The following is a 22579-nucleotide window of genomic DNA, read 5'->3' as shown; positions in this document are numbered from 1 at the left end:
TGGACTTAGGCAATTTTCATATGAGGTCGACGATATATGATCTAAAATTCTAAAATCTAAGATATATGATCTGTGGTATATCGTCTATAATCATATCACGTGATATCACGTCTCAGAACAGTCGGAACTTATCCCGAAAGGAACTGAAAGGAACGAATGGTTTCCAGTGGTGCCAACCAGATCAGCAAATATTTTTTCGGTTGGCAGCTCTGCGCCCAATGACGTCATTGCGAAGCTCCGAAACAGAGTCGCCAGGGTCTCCCTCTCTATCCTTCCCCTTCTACGACGCTATTCCCCCACGCTTCCACCACAGTCCGGTCACGTGAATCGTTTCGTCTCTGTCGTGCATGTGTCGCAACGTCACGTGACCAATCCCTTACTGGCAGAGAGGGGGTGACATCTTCCCCTGAATTCGAGTGAATTCCCCTGATCTGGCGACACTGCTACGAAATTGAAATCAATAAGTGGTGTTCAATGTTGTGTGCACATGACAGTCGGAGCGAGATGGTGATTATGTCAAAACATTCTGTCAGAGCCTCTAGTTTTTCTTCGACAGGAACGAAAGCGTGAATGTATCGAGAGAAGATGGCGCGAAACACGAAGAAAAAGCTGGCGATATTCGCCGGGACGTCCAAGTGCTTGATATACGTGAGTGATTCGTTTTACACGTTCTCGTTATAGTCCTCGATGTCGTTTCTTCTCGCTGCGCTCCGAGCGAACGGTCGATTTATTACTTGTACATCGAATCAATCGATCGAAATCGTTCGACACGCTCGCCGAAGAACATTTTCGAAACATGATCGATGAACCCTTGTTTTCAATCGATCCCGTTCAAAAATGTTTCTCTCTCTCGTTGCACGACGGTAATGCCTGATGCCAATAAAACTTTCTCGTTCTCTTCTATCTCTATCGATTAATTCTATATCGTCAACCCGCCAACCGATTTAAAACGACTACTTTTTTTAGGCAGAAGCAAAATATTGTGCCTCTGAAATGCCTGGAGAAATAAAATACTACGAGTGAGTTTCATCTGCACGTCTCTATGTTTATTCCGTAAGATCGTAAGGGTGCAACTGTTGCAACATGGACTCGTGACGTCACCGTTCACGATATTTCATTTTTGAGATCAAATGTTCTTCGAATAAGTTGCACCGTATAACGATTAAATAATTCACGGGTCTCGCGATTTCGAAAAACAGAACGTCGAGATTTTGATTTCACGTTTCTTCGTTAGTTATTGGGAACGATCTAAACGCCGTAACATTATTTCAGGTGTTCTAGAACGGAATATTGTTGCGGTATCGGTTGTTGCATGACGCCGGGATTACACTTTCATCATTTATGGTATTACTGGTAAGTAGAAATGTACTGCGATTGAAAACAATCGAAAGACGTTCGAATCGATTCGATCGTTGCCCCTTGCGGAGGCAACCGGCCGCACAGACGGCCATTCGCTGTATCAGCTGTATGTATGTATTACTTTGAACATCTTGATGTATTTCCAGGATACTGGTGGTCATCATGTTCCTGGTGTGTTCCGGCGGTGGTTGGTGGTACCGGTACTGGTTGCAAGGAAGGTACAGAGCATCCGCATCGAATATCCCGAACAGAGCTTCGAATCCTCGAGCTCAGAGTTCCCTTCGAGGGCCACCTTGCCAGGGACAAAGAGCTCGCATCACTTACAATTCGGCGAGGAACACCGTGTTGTTGCATCGAATGTGGAAAGGCTAGTACACGCATCGTTTTAATCGAATAAATCTCGAGACAGTCTTAAACATTGGTTTTGCGTGCGTAACGATCGGTTGTATCGGCAGGTCCTCAGAGAAACGGAGCGGTGCCAGCGTACAACGGTAGCCCGGCCGCTTCCTCGCATTACCAGAACATGAATGTCGTGTTGAACGACGCAAATTGCCCGTACTATCAGCTGTACGGTCCGCCGCCGAGCTACGAGACTGTGATAGCGCAGACACGCGGTAAGATATCAAACCCAGCGTCGCCGGAAACCTCGGGGACGCGGATCAACGGTCAATCGGCAAGTGTTCTGCCAAACTCGAGCGTGCCGCAGTGCTTCTCGTACGCGTGCAACCCGTCGACGAGGCTGAACGCCGGTCTGGAGCAGAACGCGGCGTACCAGAGCGGGAACGTGAGTCCTCGCCAGCTCGAGAACCCGGAGGCGATGCCGTTGCCGCGTTTCCCGCCGTACTTGCTGCCGGATGGCACGATCAGGCCGAACCTATGCGTCAACGTTCCGTTCAACTACCAGGAGCAGTCGTTTGTTCCCGGGGACGGGTTCACACGTATCTATCAAGGTACTTCTACGAACTATATTCCCTATCCGTTGGACAAATCATCGGACACTTCGGACCCGGAGAACCAGAGCTTCGAGGTGCCGAGAATGGAGAGGTACACGATGGTGAACATCGACTGCACGGCAGGTAGCAGCAGAGACCCGAGCGTTTGGGAACCAAGCGATCGTTCGGTACCGAAAACGCACGGAAAACCGGGAACAGCTGCGGACGAAATACTACAGCAGAACGATCGCGAACACGAGCAACAGCTGACCGCAATGGAAACCGACAGAGAATTTTCATCGATGCGCGGCGAGAACGATTCAGAATCCACGGTGAACTCGTCGGAAGATTTAGAAGTGGAGTTCTCGAGGAGCCGTCGGGTGTACGGTGGGTCTTTGAAGGCGACCGGCAGGTACGCGGGTAACGCGAAATGCGACGAATATTCTGTTGAAAGGGCGTTCTCGAAAACTCTGCCTCGTTCCTGCGAGGGACTTATCAATACGGAGCCAGCGACAGCTACAGCTACAGCTACGGCTACAGCAACAGCGATAGTCACAGCCACGGTCACAGCCACAGCGATAGCGACAGCGACAACGACCGCGATAGTTCGCGTGTCTCAGAATTACGCGAGTCCATTGGAAGAGTCGGCTGACGCTAGCGCGAGTTCTTTCCAATCAAATCCATCCAACAATGTGATATTAGAGTCTTTCGTTTCCGACGGCGGGTCTTCCTCGACGGAGAACGTCGAGGACGAGCAACGGTGTCGTCCTCGTTTCGCCAACGTCAGTACAAATTCTGATTTTGAAAGTAAACATAGATTAGACAGATCGAAATCGTTGGACTGAATGCACGAGCGATTCGACATTTAAGCGATACCTTATTCTTGTATACACGTTAACGTACGATTTCCCGCGTATACATATATATATATATTATATATAAAACTCGATCGTTAGGCGACAAACGTCGAACAACACGTTCCATCCCGCAATCGGTGTAAAGAAAACGAGCGCAGTATTATTTTTTTAACGGGTCCTCCGATGTGTCGGTGTATACTTGTCGCGTATTAAGAGAAACATTTAATGTTGTACCTACAATGCTTGTTGATCCTGTCTATTTTTCGATCGATCCGCAACCGTCACGCGGCAGGCTTCGCTTTCGAGCAGGGAGCGCGACGCGTGTCGCGTGACGTCGAGGGGCTGATCGATGCAATAACTATTCTCGTAACGTTTTACTGAGAAACCTGTGGGAACACTCAGAGCACCGTCTTCATTTCTCCGTGAGAAGCAACTGGTTTTTGGCCGTCGCCGTCGGTGTCGGTGGACAAGGGATATCGATTCTGCCAGCCGGCAATGGCAACCAACGACCGGCGACGGAATTTCGTTGGCGAACGCACGCGATACTGCCAGAAAACGATTCGCGCTCGAAAAAATACGATTCGTCGTTCGGAGTCGATCCGCGTCGTTTCCGTGAGACGCCGCGACACAATGCGACGCGAGGTGGCGGCGCGGTGTCGCGTGTCGCATTCGGTTGACCGCGCGCACTCAATTACGCGAACGGTGTCCCTGTTTTTATGAATGGGCTCAACTAACTCCGGTTACGCACAAAACCGTCGATTGACGCCGTACTTCTCGTCGTCCTACATTTTAATATCGGCATGCCAATCGACTCGTTAGCGCACCCTTTTTCTAATCTTCGCACATCGTCGCACACATTTACGAACCACGAGTAAACGTTTTTAATATCAACCGTTCTATCTAAGTAGGGAGGAAAAATGTTTTATCGCATGACCGTCTTTCCCGCGTCGTGATTTTCTATACCGTGTACCGTGAACCGTGAACCGTTCTAGCTGGCGCTACGAATCCGTCGAGAGTACCCGATCCGTTTTCCGGCTCGATCGAGCACCGTTCGTAGATACATAAGTTTCCTGTGTTTGCACGTTCACGCAATCTCGAACGTTTCTGTGGTTTCACAAGGCGAAACAACGCGTGTCGCGTTTTACCAAATATTTTCTGTTCACGCCTCTCGACCTTTCTGTCGAACTTGCCTTAACGACGACGTCGCAGCGCTGTACCGACATCGGAAAGTTTACACTCCGATTGAACCTTGCGGGGAAAAAGAAACACGTCGCGGTTTCAATACGAACGAGCAAAAACAACGCGAGTCCACACGTATTCTTGCACCCCCGTCCCTTACGTTCGATATTCTTCGATGATATATGTATTTGTATTTCTATCTGTATTTGTATTGATCGTTTACGTTGATTCTTCCCGACCGGAGGAATCCTGTAAATTCCATTGTACTTGCATGAGACCGATGTTTCGTCGTTTTGCCTTGCAGCCACGAATTCATAGATTAAGCTCGATCTCCTTCGACGCCCGGCAAGCCATCGCTGTTCCAATTAACTTTAAGATAATGTAATTTACGAGAGAGCCTCTAGTTTGTTTACGAATATAGCGTGCAGCGAGGAAAGAGGGACGAAGGGGAGTGGTGTGAGCGCGAGACACACATAAAACTCTGTAAGTTTGGGACGAATGCGAGCGATAGAAAACCTGGTGTCTGATGGGAACGATCGCGCTCCGTTCGTCTTCTCGGAGCGACGACAGCTTGCGAACGCGTACCTACGCGTGACTTCCTTTTTCTCTCTCGAGTCTTCGTCTTTCTCCAGGTTACACGATTGTTTTCACGATTTCACGCTCAAAGGTTTTCGCGCGACGCGACTTGTACGCGTCGCGGCGCCTACCGAAACAGTCGAGTCGTCGTCGCTTTCCTTCTCGGTTACGTTCGATAGGTTTTCTCGATTCTAACTGCGGTCCAAAGAAACAGCATATGTGCCAATAACGTGTCCGTTAGGTAAATTAATGACCGGGCAACCGAGTCTTTCGCGCAGCCAAGGGTGTTAGCTTAAATCAGACGAGACGAGACGAGGAGATGATAACAGATGAAAATAATGAAAAAAAAAGAAAAGAAAGAGTGCACGCGTATACATATGTACAAAAACACACACATACATATCTACATACATACATATCTACAGCTTGTCAAATCTAGCTCTGTGGCTGACCAAAACATAGGAATGGGCAAACAAATACAAAGATTTCTCCTTGCGGGGGACATTCAGCCGCACAGCTAGATTTGGCAAGCTGTACATACATACACGCATTATACACACACACACACACACACACATACGTACATATACAATTATTTTTTGTAACCGATCCTAAAATTCGGACAGACCCGTCGAATCCACGGTTTGTGTCCGTCCGAAATGAAAATACATATTATAACGCGTACGGTAAACGACACGCGATGCTCCGGATCCACGGAGCTCTTCTGTAGATTCAGGAATATCACTATATTTTGTGTGCGTGCGTAGTGTCTGCGTGTTACATAGCTTTAACCAATAAACTAGTCCGAGCGATCCTCAGACCGTAACGTGCAATCATATTCGTATTACCATACTGTAAGATATATTGTACCTAACGACCGGTGGACGAGAAGGAGAAAGATTCGGAGGAGGAGGAGGAGATTGAGAATGAAGAGAAGGTGGAAGGATGTCTTTCTGAAATAAAGACGAAATATTTATTCAGGCGAACGCGTACAATGCTCCTCGGACTGTTCGTCTCATTTACATTGGTATCCGTCTTTCGTTTTTAAATCGACGCGACGCAGCCGTTGCTGGGTCTACTTCCGCGCGACGATAACGCGCAGGAATGCGGGAAGAACTCGGCGACGCGGCTTGCGGAATTTCTTTGCGAACGTGTCGCGATTCGATTTCGTTTTAATCGTTTTAACCGCTTGCGAACGCGAGCAATCACTGCGCTCGCTTGTTTTAGAAGAAGAAGAAGAAATTTGGAGAGCCTGTTCATCGATTCGGCAAAGATCGCGGTACAGTTTCCGGCGTGGACGTCGAGCTTGTTATCCGGTATGGCGGCTGAGCCGATAAACGGGCTTCGATGGTAAACGACGCTCGGTGGAGCACGGGTCGACGGTAAAGAGATGGCAGGTGCCACCCAGTGACCCGACGGAAATCAATAGGAGGATAGGTAGAGGGGTTGGAGGTGCGTCGAAGCATCCCCACGAGAGAGAGACAGCCGGGCAAACCTGGCGGCACCGATACAGCGGCGGAGCTGCGACCATCGCAAAATCCGAGCTGGAAAATGTCATAGTCGCGGGGACGAACCTAGTTCCGTGCCACGGATTCTCTCTCTCTCTCCCTCTCTCTCTCCCTCCCCGGTGTTCTCTCTCTCTCTCGCTCTCTCCCGACCCTCGATTTTCGGACTCGACCGCGTTCCTTCTGGCCCCGTTGTCCCGTTTGCTTCGTTGCTCCGGTGCTCGCTCGTTTCCGGGGCCAACCCCGCTCTCCCGGTCTAGTGAATCAATAATTCAAGTGATTGTGCGACGATTAGAAGATCGGAAGCCGGGCGAGATGTCGGTGAAGGTGAGTGGAACTCGAAAGGAAGATCTTCGCCTGGGTGGATGAAGAACACCCTCTCTCGAGGCGTCGACGAGACCTCTCTGGCTCCGCGCGACGTCGTTTTACGACAGTGGGCGTATTCGTTATGTAATGTCAATGTCACGGAGGACACTCCACTGCGGATCGTATACCGAAACGCGCGCGACTCGCTGGCACCGAAGAATTATTATTAGCTGACCGAACGATCGATTGATAGGATTCCGTGATGCGTCGCTTTCGGGATATCCTCCGCCGCGTTCTATTCCCTCGGCGACAGGATCGCCCGCGAGCAAACACGCTACGTAGGCTCAGGATGGCCGACGGCACTGGCACGATTCCAGCCACGGTTAATTTATCAATCGATACGGCTGCGAGACTTCCTCGAGCAACGAGGAAACCGCTTCGCTCTGGCCTCGAGCGCCGCGAGCTTCTCTATTCGCTTCTCCCGACGAAATAATTGCGCGATCCTCGCATCTTTGTACGATCTAATATTAGCGACGTTTAAGTGTCCGAGCAGCTTCGTTCCGCAGCTGTTATCGCGTTGCAACTTTGCGGCGTAGATCGTCGACGATCCCGCGACCCGCCGCCGCGCCGGCTGTTTTGGAAATCGGGATCAGAGACGTAATTGCTCAACTCGAATGTTTAGCGAGTCGATTCCCGAGCCTCGCCAACCGACAACATCCCCGTCGTCCTTGTTGCTCCGCGCGATTCACCGCGCCGTCGACATTTTCTTTTGCTATCTCTCGCGAGACGAAACCGCTCGGGGATCGAATAGTGGCTGGCGAATCGTAGCGAAAAACGTTTTAATTGTATTAACATCGGCACAAGTGTCCGTTTCCTGCCGCCACGAAAGGTCGGTGACGAAACGAACAGCTCGATTGCATACGCGTGCGCGTGCTTAAGTGTACGCGGCTCCTCGTGCATGCACGCGTGCAGGCGGCTTGCAGTTTCGACAAGAGCTTCGTCCCGTTCCTCTCGTGGCTCGTCGATCCTCTCTCGGACAGCGCCGCATCTGTCGAGCGTTCTTCCGCGATCGGTCGATCTGTCCGGTCGATTCGCGTCAACGTGCTCGAGTCCCCGCGTTTTGCGTCTATCCGCGAATAAATTGTTCGTACGGTTTCCGACTGCTTGGCCGAGTTCGAGCGTTATCGCGACAATGGTTTCCATGTACTTTGCGCTTCCGGTTGTATCTCGTTTCCGTTCCCGCGAATAATAGAGGCGCACAGAGGATCCGAGACTCCAACGGCGATCCGTCTTGTTCCACGACACGAGCGCGAGCTGTGTTACTCGCATCTGCAACGAGATCACGCAACGTAAGTCGAACGATACTCGAGCGATCTTTTATAAAATTTCAACGCCGTTATCGGCTGAATTCCGCGTCGGAACGCTGTACGGTGTACAATGCATCTCGTTCTCCGCGATTCCGAGTAACAAGCCGAGGAGGATTGAAAGCGAAAGCGTGTCACGGGAACGAACGTTTTGTTCCGTCGGGGACGCTCGGCCTCGTTATCGCCTCGTCAAAAGTCGAAAAAGTTTCTGTCATCCCCGGATATCGGTGACAGTCGCGATACCGCGTAATCGCCTGATTCACGAGCCAGTCCCGGACTGGAACTCGTCGCGGCGACTCTTCGACGTCGCGTCGTTCCATCCGAAGGTTGTGCTCGGGCTCGCGATGTTATTCCAGCGATCCCGACGGTCCCTGGTATTCGGTTAGACGGAACGGCCGCGCGAGGAGGGTACGTATATTTTTAGTTTGCTCTAAAACTGTGTCACCAACCGTGGCAATTCCGCCGACGAATTTCCCGATCGGTCTCCGGCCACAAGTCCGAAACTGCGTAGGCTTTACGCACGACGCGAGGCACGCGACACCGCCGCGGGGTCACATGTTGCATCTGTCTGACGTACGACCGCGTTTATACGCAACCGTCCGTTTATCCGGGAAAACGAGAAGACCCTCCACGGCTTGCCGCGAAAAACCGACGCGATCGGAATCCGCGAGGGACGTTTAATCTCGGAGCTTGTATACTGTATTGGGCGGGAACCGGCGAGTCGTGGCAACCGCGGGAACCTTATCGTTCAGATAATTTCCGCGCGCGAGAAGCTACGATTCTCCTTAGATTTACGAGTTACTAATTACATTATCTCGCGTAGTAGACATTGTGCAACGGCGAGGCAGATCGGCGCCGCGTTCTTTCATTAGGGATCGCGGATCAAGTTCAATGTATTCTCACGAATCCGAGTTAATTTCAATAACCAAGTTTCATTTCGTGGGTCTCGATTACTATATGAAAGCAATAATGTAAAAGTATTAATTTTGTAGAAGCTGATATCGAACCTCGAGATAGTTATAAGTACTTCGATGTTCTTGGAAATCAGAACTGCATAGGTAGTTTTAAACAGTTTATTTATTAAATTCGTACCTTTTTTATGCATGATATTTCCTGCTTTTGAAAACACTCTTTCTGAAGGCACAGACCATTATACGAAGATATTCACGTGCAGTTTTTGATAGAATGGGGTACTAAAGCACAGCATAATTGATTCTAAAAGCTTCGAATATGTTCGACCAAGATTCGAATATACTTACAAGCATTACTCCAATTTATCAAAGTACTTGTAAAAGGTTCGAAACTATCTGGCATAGGTTCGAGTATACTTACAGAGAGCTCGAATTCAATCAATCAAAGTTCGAACCTGTTTGTGATGCACTGATCACTAGGCAGCGGATCTTGATGCAAAATAAAAATTTATGTTTCTCTTAATATGTTCAATGGATCGAAAACAATACAGTCAAACCTGTTTTCGTGCGATTTTTTTTATGGGGTATACATATGAATATCAGATCAGATCAGCAGGATATCTCGGAAGACGTTGTCGTTATCAAAACAGTGTTCCTACAAAAGTGGGTGGAGTGGTGGAGGACATTCCAAGGTCATCTTGATTTTTTAAATTGGTATGTCCCATTTTTTATAGCATAGATCGATAGAGTATCAAATTCTGAGTATAAAAGTGTTGACCTTCACATGTCCTACACCTAATAGTTAACGAGATATTATCCAAACAATTGTCTTTCTTCTTTGGATAATATCTCGTTAACTATTAGGTTTAGGACATATGAAGGTCAACACTTGTATACTTAGAATTTGATACTCTATCGATGTATGGTATAAAAAATTGGACAATCCATTAAAAAAGGTCAAGGTGACCTTGAAATGTCCTCCATCACTCCATCCACAAGAAAACAATTAATACTACATAATGTAGCGCGTCATACCAAACAACTTTTGTAGGAACACTTTTTTGATACGGACAACGTCTTCCGAGATATCCTGCTGATCTCATTTCAGCAGGACACCCTGTATACTGTATTGAATTATGTACATTTTGAAAATTTCTCCAGGTTTGAAATGAGAAATTAAAATTCTTTACGATGTTTCCACGTGTAATTTAATTATTGATTTTGTTTGGAAAGCACTTTCTCGCTATTTCGAAAACTGACATATTTTCTAAGTGAGACTTTTTTTATGCGGTCCCTCTCCACCGCATAAAAACAGGTTTGATAGTGTTTTAAAATTCTTCTGATATTTTCACCGTCTTAAATTGCACCTATATCATTCTCGCCATAAATGCATAAAGTCCGCTGTCTATTGATCACATCCCTATCTTTCACCTCGGAGAGCCAGGGAGGTCCGTCCGCTATCGTGTAAATGCTAATTATTGGTACGGTGAACGATACTCGATTTGTCCGCAGATGATGATGTACAAGCAGGCTGAGTTCGAGGATGAGGACACGAGCAGCATAGGGTCCAGCGCTCCGCACAGCGAAGCGCTGAGCGGGTCGGCGCCGCACGTACGATTCCTCCCGGTACCTTTCCCGATCAAGGTAAACCCTCCCAACGATCTCCGTTGTTCGTGAACCGCCCGTTGATCTCCCGGGTAAACGATTGTTTCCCCGTTTACAAGGGAACGCGTAACGCGCACAAACGATCGCGGTTATTGAATCCGAGCGGGAGCAATAGAATGATTCTAGCAATAAGACGCGGAGTCCAACGGTCGGGCGACGCTTTCTAACAGGCTTAAACGAGCCGGGGCCGTTTGTTTCGCGTAGGGAACGTCGCTGTGGAGAGCGAGGAGCGCGCTCGAGCGATGCCTTTTCATCATATGCGCGGGCCTATTGCTGATGGTCGTGATGCTGTCGATCGTCATCAGCAGCAAGAACGGCTGGGACGAGGCGCCGATACTCCACGTGACGTCGCACGGAGACGGTAACGAGAAAACGTCAGATCCAGATATTCAGGAATACACCGCGATTGTTCGTTGCAGATGGGACCCACTGTTTGACGGAGCACTGCGTCACCGTCGCGGCGAATATCATAAACAGCATAGACCGCTCGGTGGACCCTTGCGACGACTTCTACGGCTATGCTTGCGGAGGATGGATGAAGAAAAACCCCATCCCGGACGGGAACAGCATGTGGGGCACCTTCGGGAAACTCGAGCAGGACAATCAGCTGGTGGTCAAGAACGTTCTTGGTAACTCTCGATGGATCGTTGCGTCGCAGGACGTTTTCGAACGTACATAGTTTCCCAATGCAGGGGCAAATCGTTCCAGAGTCGATTACTTTGCGCGTATAATGTATCATTTGAAGGTGGGATCTCCTAAGCGTCTCCCATTCGTCGTAACTTCCTGCTGTGCGTTTGGATGCACAAGTTTGCGTTCGTGATGAATGGAGTATAAAGGTGGCAAACTTGTTTATCCAGACGCATAACAGGAAGTCACAGCAAATGCAATATGGATTGTGAAACGCTGCGTCTAGACATGTTTAGGAGATCCCACCTTTAGCCAGAAGGTCAGATTGGGAAACTATGGTTTCAAGTTTTCGGGGGCAAGCATAATAATAATTCGTTCGACAGAGAAATCGCTGAGTGAGATGAGGTCCAAGGCGGAGAAGAAAGCAAAGTTTTACTTCCTGTCGTGCATGGACGCGAACGACACCATAGAGAGCCTAGGCGCGAAGCCTATGCTGGATTTGTTGGAGACGATCGGCGGCTGGAATGTTTCCGGGAAATTCAACGTGTCCTCGTGGTCCCTGCAAACCAGCATGCACATTCTGCAAAACGTATACAACATGGACGGTCTGTTTACATGGGCGGTGAACGAGGACGATCGAAATAGCACCAGGCACATTATACAAGTAAGGCAGCGGCTCTAGGCGTAGGTACATACTAGAAACACGTAGACGCCGTCTGGCGCGTCACTCGATAAACGAAAGCGTTCGACATTTCCCAGATCGATCAGGGTGGGCTGACCTTGCCGACCGCCGACAACTATCTGAACGTTACCGAGCACCTCAAGGTGCTGACCGCTTATCTGGAGTACATGACGAAGGTACGGATCCTGTATAATAAACCTGATAACAATCCTGTATAATAAACCGAAGATGCTGTGTGATAAATGCGGTACGCAGGTACGGGTCCCACGAAAATCACCGACAACGTCTTCGACCGTCGACGAATTTAACCGACAACGATTTTAGTCGACGACAGTATTATTCGATAGTAACATCGTTTCTATTTAAAGATGGTGCTGACATTTCTTTCTTTAACTATCCAGCACTGGTACTTTTACTTTTGTATAAAAATATAATTATTACACTAAAAGAAGAATTAGACGTATAGTCGGCTAACGTTGTTGTCAAACGATGTTAATATCGATTAATACTGAAGTCGTTGTTGGTTAAAGACGTTGTCGGTGATTTCCATGGGACCCATGCAGCTACATAGACGTCCATATTCGAAATCGGTTGCAAACGACAAGTTTCTGCCCAGATCGGCGTGCTGCTGGGCGGGGAAGAGAATTCGACGAGACGGCAGATGCAGGAGGTGATCGATTTCGAGACGAAGCTGGCGGAGATCATGACGCCGCTGGAGGACCGTCGGGACGAGGAGAAGCTCTACAATCTGATGACGTTGAACCAGCTCCAGGAAAAAGCACCCTTCGTACGTACATATAAGTGTATAGCACCGTACAGAACCTAACGATTCATTTCCGATCTTAGCTGAACTGGGTAACCTACTTCCAAAACGCCACCCGACTGATCAACAAGAAGATCAACGGCAAGGCGACGATCGTGAATTTTGTGCCGGAGTATTTCGTCAAGCTGTCGAAGCTCGTGATGAACTACACGAAAACGGACGAGAAGAAGATGTAAGCTCGCGATATTCAGGGTGTCTCAGCTGAAGGAGGCCACCTACATATCTCCTTTATTTTTAATAGCACAAAAAGAATATTTATGGCATAGTTTAAATGGTATCGAAGGAGGTATATCATAGAAGAACAATTTCTTTGTTGTCCGGCTATTTTTTCAAGGTCATCGCTTTTTATCGGGAAAATTTTTTTTTTTTATTCCATCTTGTTAATGACTTAAGCATATTCAAATGCATTCTTCAGCCGCTATAAGATGGAATAAAAGAAAATAAGTTTTCCCGATAAAAAAATAACGATGACCTTGAAAAAACTATGAAAAAATAACCGGACGAAAGAAATTGTTCTTCTATGATATTCCTCCATCGATACCATTTACATCCTGTGTTAGACGATGGCATAAGTTCGTGTCCGATTTTCGTATAGACGTTGCAAACTGAACTGCACGGCGGAGTGTAACAAAAATTGTACACGAACTTGTGCAATCATCTGATAGAGGGTCTGTAGAGGGTCTCCGAACGTATTCGAGTCTGTTCTTTTCGCAGAGTGCTGAACAATTATCTGGTCTGGCAGACCGTGAGGTCGTTGACGGGTTGCCTGTCGAAACCGTTCCGCGACGCTTACAAGGGCCTCCGGAAGGCGTTGATCGGCTCGGAAGGACGAGAGGAACAGTGGCGTTATTGCGTCAGCGACACCAGCAACGCGATGGGCTTCGCGATCGGAGCCATGTTCGTCCGGGAAGTTTTCCACGGGAAGAGCAAGCCTATGGTATGATTGATACAGGAAAGTCGCGATCTAGCTCCGATCGCCTGTTCCGAGCGGGGACAGAGAACGAATAGGGAAACAATCTGTTTATGCCGAGCGTAGAAAAGGACATGTAAACACGGATCACGCTCGGCGACCGACGCAGCTCGCGTTTCCTGGTCTCTCGCGGGGATGCCGCCCAGTGGTAGGGGTAGGCGTAGGGACAGGGAGCTAGATCGCAACTGATCGCAACTTTACTCTATCTGCCGATTATCCGAGAAACGAGAGATAACGTGCTACAATTACAGGCGGAGGACATGATCGAGCAAGTGCGGGAAGCTTTCACCAAGAACTTGAAGAACCTCGATTGGATGGACGCGGAGACTAGGCGGTCAGCGGAGGAGAAGGCGAATGCGATCACCGACATGATCGGTTTCCCCAATTTTATTTTGAACCCGTACGAGCTCGACGAACGATACAGGGAGCTGACGGTCAGGCAGAACGAGTACTTCGCGAATAACATTCGGGTGAACAAGTATAATCTGAAGAAGAACCTGGACAAGCTGGACAAGCCCGTGAACAAGACCACTTGGATCATGACTCCGCCAACGGTGAACGCTTACTACAGGCCTACCAAGAATCAAATAGTCTTCCCAGCCGGAATTCTGCAGAGTCCGTTCTACGACATGGAGAATCCCAAGAGCTTGAACTTCGGCGGGATAGGAGTGGTGATGGGACACGAGCTGACGCACGCGTTCGACGATCAAGGTACGGCGCATGCGTTGTGCAAAACACTGTTCGAAAAACAGTGCGTGCGATTCTAGAACGCTGGTAAATATTGTAAGGAGGACTCATTCGATCGATGTCATTGAACGCTAGTCAAATCGCAAGAAACAATATCGCGTTATCTTTTCGAGTTGTAAATGTTTTGTAAATCGAGGCCACCTAAATGTTACAATTTACTGTTGCAGGGAGGGAGTACGATCTGAACGGAAACCTGAACCAGTGGTGGAACAACGCCACCATAGACAGGTTCAAAAATAGAACGGAGTGCATCGTGGACCAGTACAACAGCTACGAAATACACGGCCGGCACGTGAACGGACGGCAAACTCTGGGTAAATGCACTGTCTCCTCTCTGTCCGAAACTTTGTTCCGAACTAACCGACTCGACGATCGATAGGAGAGAACATCGCGGACAACGGAGGCCTCAAAGCTGCGTACCACGCGTATGTCACCATGCCTAAAACCTACGAGGACCAAATGCCCCTGCCCGGCCTGAACTTGACGCACCGCCAGCTTTTCTTCCTGAACTTTGCTCAGGTCAGTTACGCAGAGCGATCTAGTGTTTGTTTATAGTGAAGCGGATAGCAACGAGGCACAAACAAGCTACTTTTTATTTAGTATGTATCGAAATGTCGTCACGAAGACTTCGAAAGCTCATGTTGGCCGAAAATATTTTTATTAGATATCATTTATTAACTTCAAATTGACTTAGTACGCGAACGTAGTGGAGCGGCGAGGTGAGCGTAGCGTTGAGGATGTTCACCACGTCGCTATCCTCAATCTGACTTGCTCACAGCTCTTGTAACCGCTCCACTATAACCAGTCGCATTTAATTTCATTGGTTTTGCGCTATGTTCACCTCGCCGCTATCCTCGATCTTCACCGCTCCACTATAACCGTACCCTAAGTTCGTACGAAACGCGTGAGAATCTCGTACGAAATGTGAACGCGTTCCTTTTGATTTGCACGGACAGGTCTGGTGTTCCGCTGCCACATCCGAGGCGATATCGCTCCAAATCGAGAAAGATTCTCACTGTCCTCCGAAGTACAGGGTGATCGGGCCTCTGTCGAACCTACCGGAGTTCGCCTCGGAGTTCAACTGTCCACTGGGTTCGCGAATGAATCCGGTCCACAAGTGCGAGGTCTGGTAACGCGGCGCTGACGCGTTCGCTTTTCCTCGTTCCGACGATCTCCGTGGATCGCGGACGAGTCGAGGTCTCGCGAGAAATCGTTAGTCAGCGATCGCTGGCACTTTGTACTTATCAGCGAGCCGGTCCACGGATCGACGGCGAGGTCCGAAACGGTTCCACAGACCCGTTTGGATGGGCCCGCAAATGACCGAAGCGATTCCGAGCGGCGATAGTTGTCGCTCGTCGGGAGCCAGTCGTCGCGTGGGAGTTTCGGAGAGGAGAGATTGCAGAGAGATTTTTCAGCGAGTCGAACCAGACGATGTCGAACGTCCTTTCCACCAAAGAGCAAAAGCCAGAGAGGTGTGCAGATTTCTATGGCGATCCAGGTCCGTGATCTCACCGATTCGAGTATGTCGAACGTCCTGAAGCGCGCGTGTCCTCGCCGGCACTAGGACCGCCGTGCATATCGATTTTCTTCTTACGTATAGTTGTGTCGAACGCACTTCGGGGCGCGAAACTTTTTTGGTAAATCTACGCGAGACGCTCGCCGTGGTGCATCGAGATCTGTCGAGCCAATTCTGTGGTTGTCAGGAAGAACGCCCGCATGTCGCAAACATTCACTTTCGAGACGTTGACGTTTAAAGTTCTCATCACTAACGCTTTCACACAGGAAATTGTTTTGATGACTTTTGTTTCTGGTAAATACGTAAATCACTCAAATTTTTTGAAATTGCGAAGTACGGCGTTTTTCCTTGCAACCACAGAATTGTTCGCGGCCGCGCCGCGTCGAACCGACCGACACACTTGACCGCGCGGAGGCGAATGCGAACGCGAAACGCGAAAGCGTATCGCGAGCGCGAACGCCGACGCGCGGCCCTAACCAGTCGCCTTTTTCACTTTTATACTTGGAACCAGTATTATTCGATTGTCAGTCGTCGATTCGAGTTTACACAAACACGAAAGGCCAGCCAAAATTCCCCGCGAACGTTCACTCGCCTCACACACACAGAGAGAGCTGTGTATACCTACTATTTTCCTCTGCAAGGACAGCGCGGGAATGGTCACCGCTGTTCGGAGTGATGATCGATTGTATGTATTTTGTTTTTCGCTCGCGACTCGCGACCAGGGGAAACTCGAAACGATCTCGATGAGCCACGACGACCGGGAATCGCGGCGCCGTCATTTCTGCAGGCAGGATCTAGCGTTAAGCTTAAGAAATTTAATTTTTTAAACAGGCTACGGGCTAGTTAGAGCAGAGTTAGAGCGTTAATCTATAGGGAGGCGCGATGCCGCGCGGATACGTCGCCGCGGATATACATGCATACATACGTTACGTCGAGACGGAGTATTTTTCAATGTGCTTAAGTGTGCGTATATTGTTTCGTGTGCCGTTATCGTGCGAGCTCGCTATTCGTGGCGGGCTACGCACGACAGTATCAACTAAATTATGTGTCGTCTAATTTAAGGGATTATTTGTACAAACAGGACGATGCCGACACAGCAGGTCCCCATCTTTTAATCAAATCACTGTAAAAAGACAAAGGGAGAGAAAGAGAGAGAGAGAGAGAGCGAGAGAGAGAGAGAGTGAGAATGATTGTGTGTGTGAGAGAGAAGCGAGTCGGAGCTATTCCGCAGGTCTTTCGAAACGAGTACACTGTAATCGATACGTCTGTTAATCATGTGCCGTGAATCTTTATTTTTCATTGTTTCGGAATATCGTTAAGTATAGTCTATCATAGTGACCGGGAGCCGGGTGTCGCGTACGTTCAATGCTTTTAATCGCGCGAGATGCCTCGAGCGATTCTTTTTTTACACTGGTTTGCCGACGAATTACAAACGAAGCCCCTTCATTTAACTCGCGCGGTACGTTTGTCAGCTACCAGCAGCGAGCGCGCACCGATTCGTACTAGACCACTAGACGATTCGTCGGTGCCGGAGAACGATCGCGCGGATTCGATTATGATTGCCAATGAATTTCGCGCGTGTAGTCCTTAGAGCGCGCGACGATTCTTCCGAGTCGCGCCACTCAATACTATACATTACTCGCGATATTTACCAATGACGCACGTGTAAATCAAATAAAGAAGGAATTCAATAAAACGTGCGAGTGTGTTCATTTGCGGCTACTCGGATTCTCGAGTCGAACGCGTCCCAGTGTGTGGCAAACGTTCTCGAGAACGCAAACGAACGCGCTGAATATCGTCGCGTAGACCAGTCCCAGCAGCAGCAGATGAACGTGAGCGTACTCGACCGGTTGGAACGTCGACCGATCCTCCTCCGAGTCCGTCTTTATTCCTTTCGGCATCCACTTGGCCTCGAGGTACTTCAAAATCCCCGCGGAGCGCAATCGCATCAGGCTGAAACGAAAAAAATTCCGTTTCTAGAGACCCCTGTTTCACGTGTGTGTGAATACACGTGGTACGTGAACCGTGTAGTAAGAATTCAAGGATTTTCATAAAGAATAATGCAAATTACGCCTCGTAAAAGATTGCGGCCTAGATTGATCTTTTATCTATCACTTTTGACTACCGAAAAGCTCCATCTTTGCGTTGTCGAGAAATGAGAAACGAGTCTACCCCCTTAAATTCGTACTACGGTAAATCCTCTATAGGCGCAACAATTTCTATACGATACATGCGATCAAGAATATCCCCCCAACTTACAAGTAACGCTACCCAACTGATACTCACTGATTTGAATGAAATTTAACGTACTTATTAAACACCGAAAAATATTAAATACGTGTTTTTTTCGGCTAAATACGCTTTTTAGGGGTAGAAAGCACCCTTCAACCTCTGGAGGTGGAAACGTTTGTGGCTAGTTATTCAGTATTGCAAGAGGTATTTCTAAGCTAACGAACTTGGCCGTATTTTGTTTCATCTCACAACTTTTTACGGCCATAGGAACTTGACTCCTGTTTACAGGATTTTTTTGTTGGGATAGAGGATTTACTGTACACGGTTTACGTACCACGTGTATTCTAGTACACTTTCAAAACCGTGATCTCTATCCGTTTCTCCAGTGTCTCGTCTTTTGGAAACGGAGCCTAGCTTACTAGGTGTCCATTAGACGTCGATGTTCCCCAAATCGAGCGTGCAGGAACGAGATCTTCAATCTCCAGTAGCTACCGGGCGTCCGAACGATACGACAGGCGCAGGCATCTCGAACTTTGAGATAAACCGGCAGAAAGACGTCCGGCACTTCTAGATAGGCGAACCCGTGTTCGCAAAGTTGCCGTGGGTTCAACCGAGCAGCGTCCCTCATGTCAGGACACCGGTTGTTCACCAGACCCCTCCACTCAGTCTTCAGCTCACCCCTCGGCGATCGGTTCTGAAAATGAGAAGCGAACCTAGCAGATTAACCCGCAATGTCTAATTAGATGATTAGCCTACCACGGTGAAGTGGATGTAGGCACTGCTGTCGTTCCTCACGCAGATCGAGTGGCTTCGCTTTTGCAACGCGTCCTCGAGGCTGTTCAATGGGACCGAGTTCCCCCGGATCGCCAAATAAGAGGTGAGCGTGCTGCTGAATCCTCCGGCCAGCAGCATTCCCGTGATCAAATGGGACAGCACGATCAGCCGGAGAGACCAGGCGGTGGGCATCTTGTGGCAACCTGGTTCGAACTAGAGCTGTTACTTTTGGGTAGACCGCGGATCTTTATGCAATTGTGGCTTTTAAAAATTTTCAAAAAATTGCTAGGATGTAAAATAACGACAGAATTTGGTACGATTTTAACTTATTTCAGATCTACAATGGCTACTGCCACGGGAAGTAAGATTTCATTTGATTCGAGTTTCTTAAAGTTCGTCTACAAAAATTGCGAATTACATAAACATCCTCAATCTAAACGAAAACTGGGTAAACAAAAATTACCCGGGTATCTCATGAATAGACTGCGGATCTTTAAGCAAAATAAAAATTGTTTGGGTCAATTGATCCAAGCAGACATATTACGATTACTTATTTTTTTCAACGCGATCTTAATAAATTTTGTAAAACCTCGCAATTTCTTTACTGTCTTAAATTACATTTAAATTCATCTATGCCATAAATGCATATTTACTTTGCCATAAATGCCATAAATGCGTTACCTTGGCCGCTCAAGCAGCCCAACACGACCAGCAAACCGAACGATGCCGAAGAGAACTCGTCCTTGGTTTGCTCGTCATCCTCCGTGCTGGTCCGCGTGATCCTCTTGAGACAGTGCACTCCGATGATGATCACACCGGTGGCCAGGGTGAATGCCAGAATCGTCGACCATAATCCTCGGCTGAACACGTTCGTGTACCATTGTTGCAAAACCCTGGTCCCGTCGGATCGGACGAACAAGGCGTATCTGCGACGATAGGAGGCAAGGAGACACGATGGAAACGAGGTGACCGTTCGAAACAATCGGATATTTTCGGTGGAACTTTGTCGTAACTTGAACGCGAGATTCCTCGATTGTTTCGAGTGGAGCAGGGTTTCCCAAACGTTTTCTCTGGTGGAGCACTTTAAGGTTGTTTAATTTGAAGGGTAGGTGATAACTCGACAGAGGATTTTATGCATTTAGGACAAAAATGGGCACGTACAATTTAAACCAGTAGCCATGTTAAAAATATTGAAGGACATCGATGTGTTAGTTTCAGCTGAATAGGATAATTAAAAGAAGAATACAATTTTTACTTGGCTCCTGTGTCCTGCAATCAATGCAAACATTTTTTATTCTGCATAAAGATCTGCAGTCCAGTAATAACACGTGAATTATTCATACGTAAAATGATTATAGTAAAAAAAGCTTTGTTATTAATATTTTTTCACGGAGCACAGTTTGGGAAACCCTGGAGTACAGTGTAGACATAGTCGACGCGGCGGTTGTCGTAAAACCGAGGATTTCGTACAGGTATTTAGAATGGTATTTGGAAGGAACAGGTGCTCGGTGAAATATCGCGAACCAGCAAATCCTCTTGGTATGCCGTGAAATGTTGTGGCACGCCGCGGTACGTCACGGTACGTCTCGGTACGTCGCGGTACGATCTGAAAGCGAACGTCTCGAAGGTACGCTCACCGATATAAATTAAAGGATGAACGAGGCTTACGAGCTGGTGGTAATCGGCGTGCTGTAACTGTAATAACCAGAGGTGTCCGAATAAATCACCGTGGCTACCAGTAGTGCGTGAGCCTGTCCATTCATCAGCGTCTGGCTGGCCGACGGTCCCGCTTTTCGGTAAATCGTCCTGCATTTTCGACGAAGAAACGCCTTTATTACGGTGCACGCACCGGCCCGCCACTATTTTCTGTTCACTCCCCGCCCGGCCGCCCCCGTTTTCCCCGCGGTACTATATTTATACCTGTCTAGACGAATGAATCATACGAGTATTTTGACCGACGAGCCGTGTGTGGGTGGTACACGGAAAATTGGTCAGATTCCGCGTACGGTCTTTCGACGCGGCCGACGTTTATCATTTCGACGTCTCGGTCGTTTCATCCAACGAATTCGTGCGAATAAGCTCGACTTGACAGGTGCAAAAAAAAAACAACATAGCAAAAAAGCTATTCGTGCCTTTTCCGATGAAATTCCCCGAAACTCGATTATCGACCGCGAACGCACCTGAATCCCAGAACCTCCTCCAGAGTCGTCCATATGTCCCCTATGAAGCCGCTCACCGAAGCGTCGTCCGACTTTCTCGTAACGTAAGGGTGCATCTGAAACGATCGATTCGTTCGAACCGTTGAAATGTATTTAATTGATTGTAAGATCGTACGATATCCGTGGCGACTACGATAGTCTTCCCTCGTAGGCTGTCCGCCATTTTCACGCTGCACACGGCGGTTCCGTTCAGCGTTACAGCTTCGATCTCCTCGAACGCTTCCGCGAACCTATTCCATCGGAAGACTTGTCCAGGTATCGTGCGGAAGATCATCTTCTCCTCGGCGTTCCGCAGGAACCGGATACACGTTCTCGCCGCGGAACACGCGACAAACGTGAAAAATATCTGGAACAGTCCGAGAACGTTTTAGGACATCGCTCGCCGAAGTATCTTGGTCAGAAAGTCTTTTTGAATTGAAATTACTAAAATATGAACGCTGTTTATTCGAATTTTGTTACCGACTTATTGCAATGTCTTTATTTTATTTTAATAGTTATTCTTTCGAATAATAACATCGATAGACTAGACAGAAAAATGCAAAGACTTTGTGGCCAATCTAATGTGTAGCGCGCTCACCGTCGGCAACACGACGTTCATGGTGTTCGGAATCCTTCGACACTGCGCGCTCCATTTCTGTCGTTACTTTCGTCGAGGCGCAGTGAGTAAGCACAAGCGTTAATATGTGATTGACAAGTACGAAGAAAGAATGGCGTTTGTTAGATGCTTCGGGTTTGATGGACAGGCCGAATTTCGCAGGATTCGAAGCAGCGTCGAGGGCTAATCGAGTGGGAATTCTGTACATCCAATCGAAATGAATGATTCGGATTTTATGCATTTATGACAAAAATGAATAGGCTAAACTTAAACAGTAAAAACATTTAAAAAATGTAAAGATATGAAGACGTTATTTTCGATGAACTTAATGGATCAACGAAGTTATTTAATTAAAATGATTAAATTAAATGATTTAATTAAAATATTAAAAATGTGTGGGTAACACTTAAAACAGTAAAGACATTTAAAGAATGTAAAAATATAAAGCCGTTTTTCATGACAAAGATGGGTACTATTTAATAAAATGAAAAATATGAAGATTATTTCGATCGATTACAATTAGTTACCGAAGAAATAAATCTTCATTTAGCTTCGTTCCCATGCAAATGATGTATAAACATTTTGATTTGCATAAAGATCCGTGATCGTTGCAGGGTTCTTGATCGCGGTAGGTAAAGTAAATCTCTGCAGCGTGCTTGAAGGGACATCAATTTTCGCGGGGCGGCCAGTCGCGTCGCCGCATGCGCGTCGGTAATGCGCAGTGGCCGAAACGAAAGCCA

At 47.9% G+C, this 22579-nt stretch overlaps 3 protein-coding genes across 6 annotated transcripts; 2 read left to right on the top strand and 1 right to left on the bottom strand.

Moving 5' to 3' along the window:
* The first annotated feature begins 443 nt into the window (after positions 1 to 443).
* On the top strand, positions 444 to 5883 carry LOC143215464 (uncharacterized). Of its 2 annotated transcripts, none has more exons than XM_076437597.1 (5): positions 444 to 648; positions 971 to 1019; positions 1273 to 1353; positions 1506 to 1726; positions 1815 to 5883. In XM_076437597.1, the coding sequence occupies exons 2-5, from the start codon at positions 994 to 996 to the stop codon at positions 3134 to 3136; spliced, it is 1650 nt and encodes a 549-aa protein (XP_076293712.1). In that variant the 5' UTR covers positions 444 to 648; positions 971 to 993; the 3' UTR covers positions 3137 to 5883. The 2 variants fall into 2 exon arrangements, with proteins under 2 accessions (XP_076293712.1, XP_076293711.1); XM_076437596.1 differs by having other exon boundaries at positions 967 to 1019.
* A 146-nt stretch (positions 5884 to 6029) lies between these two features.
* On the top strand, positions 6030 to 17715 carry Nep3 (M13 family metallopeptidase neprilysin 3). 3 transcript variants are annotated; one of them, XM_076437593.1, is made up of 13 exons: positions 6030 to 6735; positions 10502 to 10633; positions 10859 to 11015; positions 11074 to 11283; positions 11665 to 11945; positions 12041 to 12139; positions 12580 to 12750; positions 12810 to 12958; positions 13501 to 13723; positions 14008 to 14467; positions 14671 to 14817; positions 14883 to 15022; positions 15460 to 17715. In XM_076437593.1, exons 1-13 carry the CDS (start codon positions 6724 to 6726, stop codon positions 15634 to 15636), a joined length of 2358 nt encoding a protein of 785 aa, XP_076293708.1. In that variant the 5' UTR covers positions 6030 to 6723; the 3' UTR covers positions 15637 to 17715. The 3 variants fall into 3 exon arrangements, with proteins under 3 accessions (XP_076293708.1, XP_076293709.1, XP_076293710.1); XM_076437594.1 differs by lacking the exon at positions 6030 to 6735 and adding an exon at positions 6789 to 8063; XM_076437595.1 differs by lacking the exon at positions 6030 to 6735 and adding an exon at positions 8095 to 8486.
* Positions 17704 to 22123, bottom strand: LOC143215466 (putative glutamate receptor). The gene is made up of 8 exons (XM_076437598.1): positions 21822 to 22123; positions 21360 to 21590; positions 21206 to 21300; positions 20694 to 20831; positions 19707 to 19951; positions 19008 to 19228; positions 18671 to 18945; positions 17704 to 17972 (listed from the first exon to the last, which is right to left on the bottom strand). The coding sequence occupies exons 1-8, from the start codon at positions 21840 to 21842 to the stop codon at positions 17729 to 17731; spliced, it is 1470 nt and encodes a 489-aa protein (XP_076293713.1). The 5' UTR covers positions 21843 to 22123; the 3' UTR covers positions 17704 to 17728.
* Between the last annotated feature and the right edge of the window lie 456 nt (positions 22124 to 22579).

Source organism: Lasioglossum baleicum, chromosome 13 (genome assembly GCF_051020765.1).
Source record: "Lasioglossum baleicum chromosome 13, iyLasBale1, whole genome shotgun sequence".
Classification (NCBI taxonomy): Eukaryota; Metazoa; Arthropoda; class Insecta; order Hymenoptera; family Halictidae; genus Lasioglossum; species Lasioglossum baleicum.
Note: the sequence above shows the minus strand (reverse complement) of the source record. Positions and strands in the feature narration are given on the sequence as shown.

What these genes read in the sequence shown, in the direction of transcription:
- LOC143215464 (XM_076437596.1), top strand. Translation starts at nt 571, where the DNA reads ATGTATCGAGAGAAGATGGCGCGAAACACGAAGAAAAAGCTGGCGATA. An exon ending in CGTCCAAGTGCTTGATATAC is followed by an intron (nt 649 to 966) that starts GTGAGTGATTCG and finishes TACTTTTTTTAG; the next exon opens with GCAGAAGCAAAATATTGTGC. An exon ending in CATCATTTATGGTATTACTG is followed by an intron (nt 1,354 to 1,505) that starts GTAAGTAGAAAT and finishes ATGTATTTCCAG; the next exon opens with GATACTGGTGGTCATCATGT.
- Nep3 (XM_076437593.1), top strand. An exon ending in CGGTACCTTTCCCGATCAAG is followed by an intron (nt 10,634 to 10,858) that starts GTAAACCCTCCC and finishes TGTTTCGCGTAG; the next exon opens with GGAACGTCGCTGTGGAGAGC. An exon ending in GCACCAGGCACATTATACAA is followed by an intron (nt 11,946 to 12,040) that starts GTAAGGCAGCGG and finishes GACATTTCCCAG; the next exon opens with ATCGATCAGGGTGGGCTGAC.
- LOC143215466 (XM_076437598.1), bottom strand. Translation starts at nt 21,842, where the DNA reads ATGAACGTCGTGTTGCCGACG. An exon ending in TCGTAGTCGCCACGGATATC is followed by an intron (nt 21,301 to 21,359) that starts GTACGATCTTAC and finishes CGATCGTTTCAG; the next exon opens with ATGCACCCTTACGTTACGAG. An exon ending in ACGCCGATTACCACCAGCTC is followed by an intron (nt 19,952 to 20,693) that starts GTAAGCCTCGTT and finishes CTATCGTCGCAG; the next exon opens with ATACGCCTTGTTCGTCCGAT.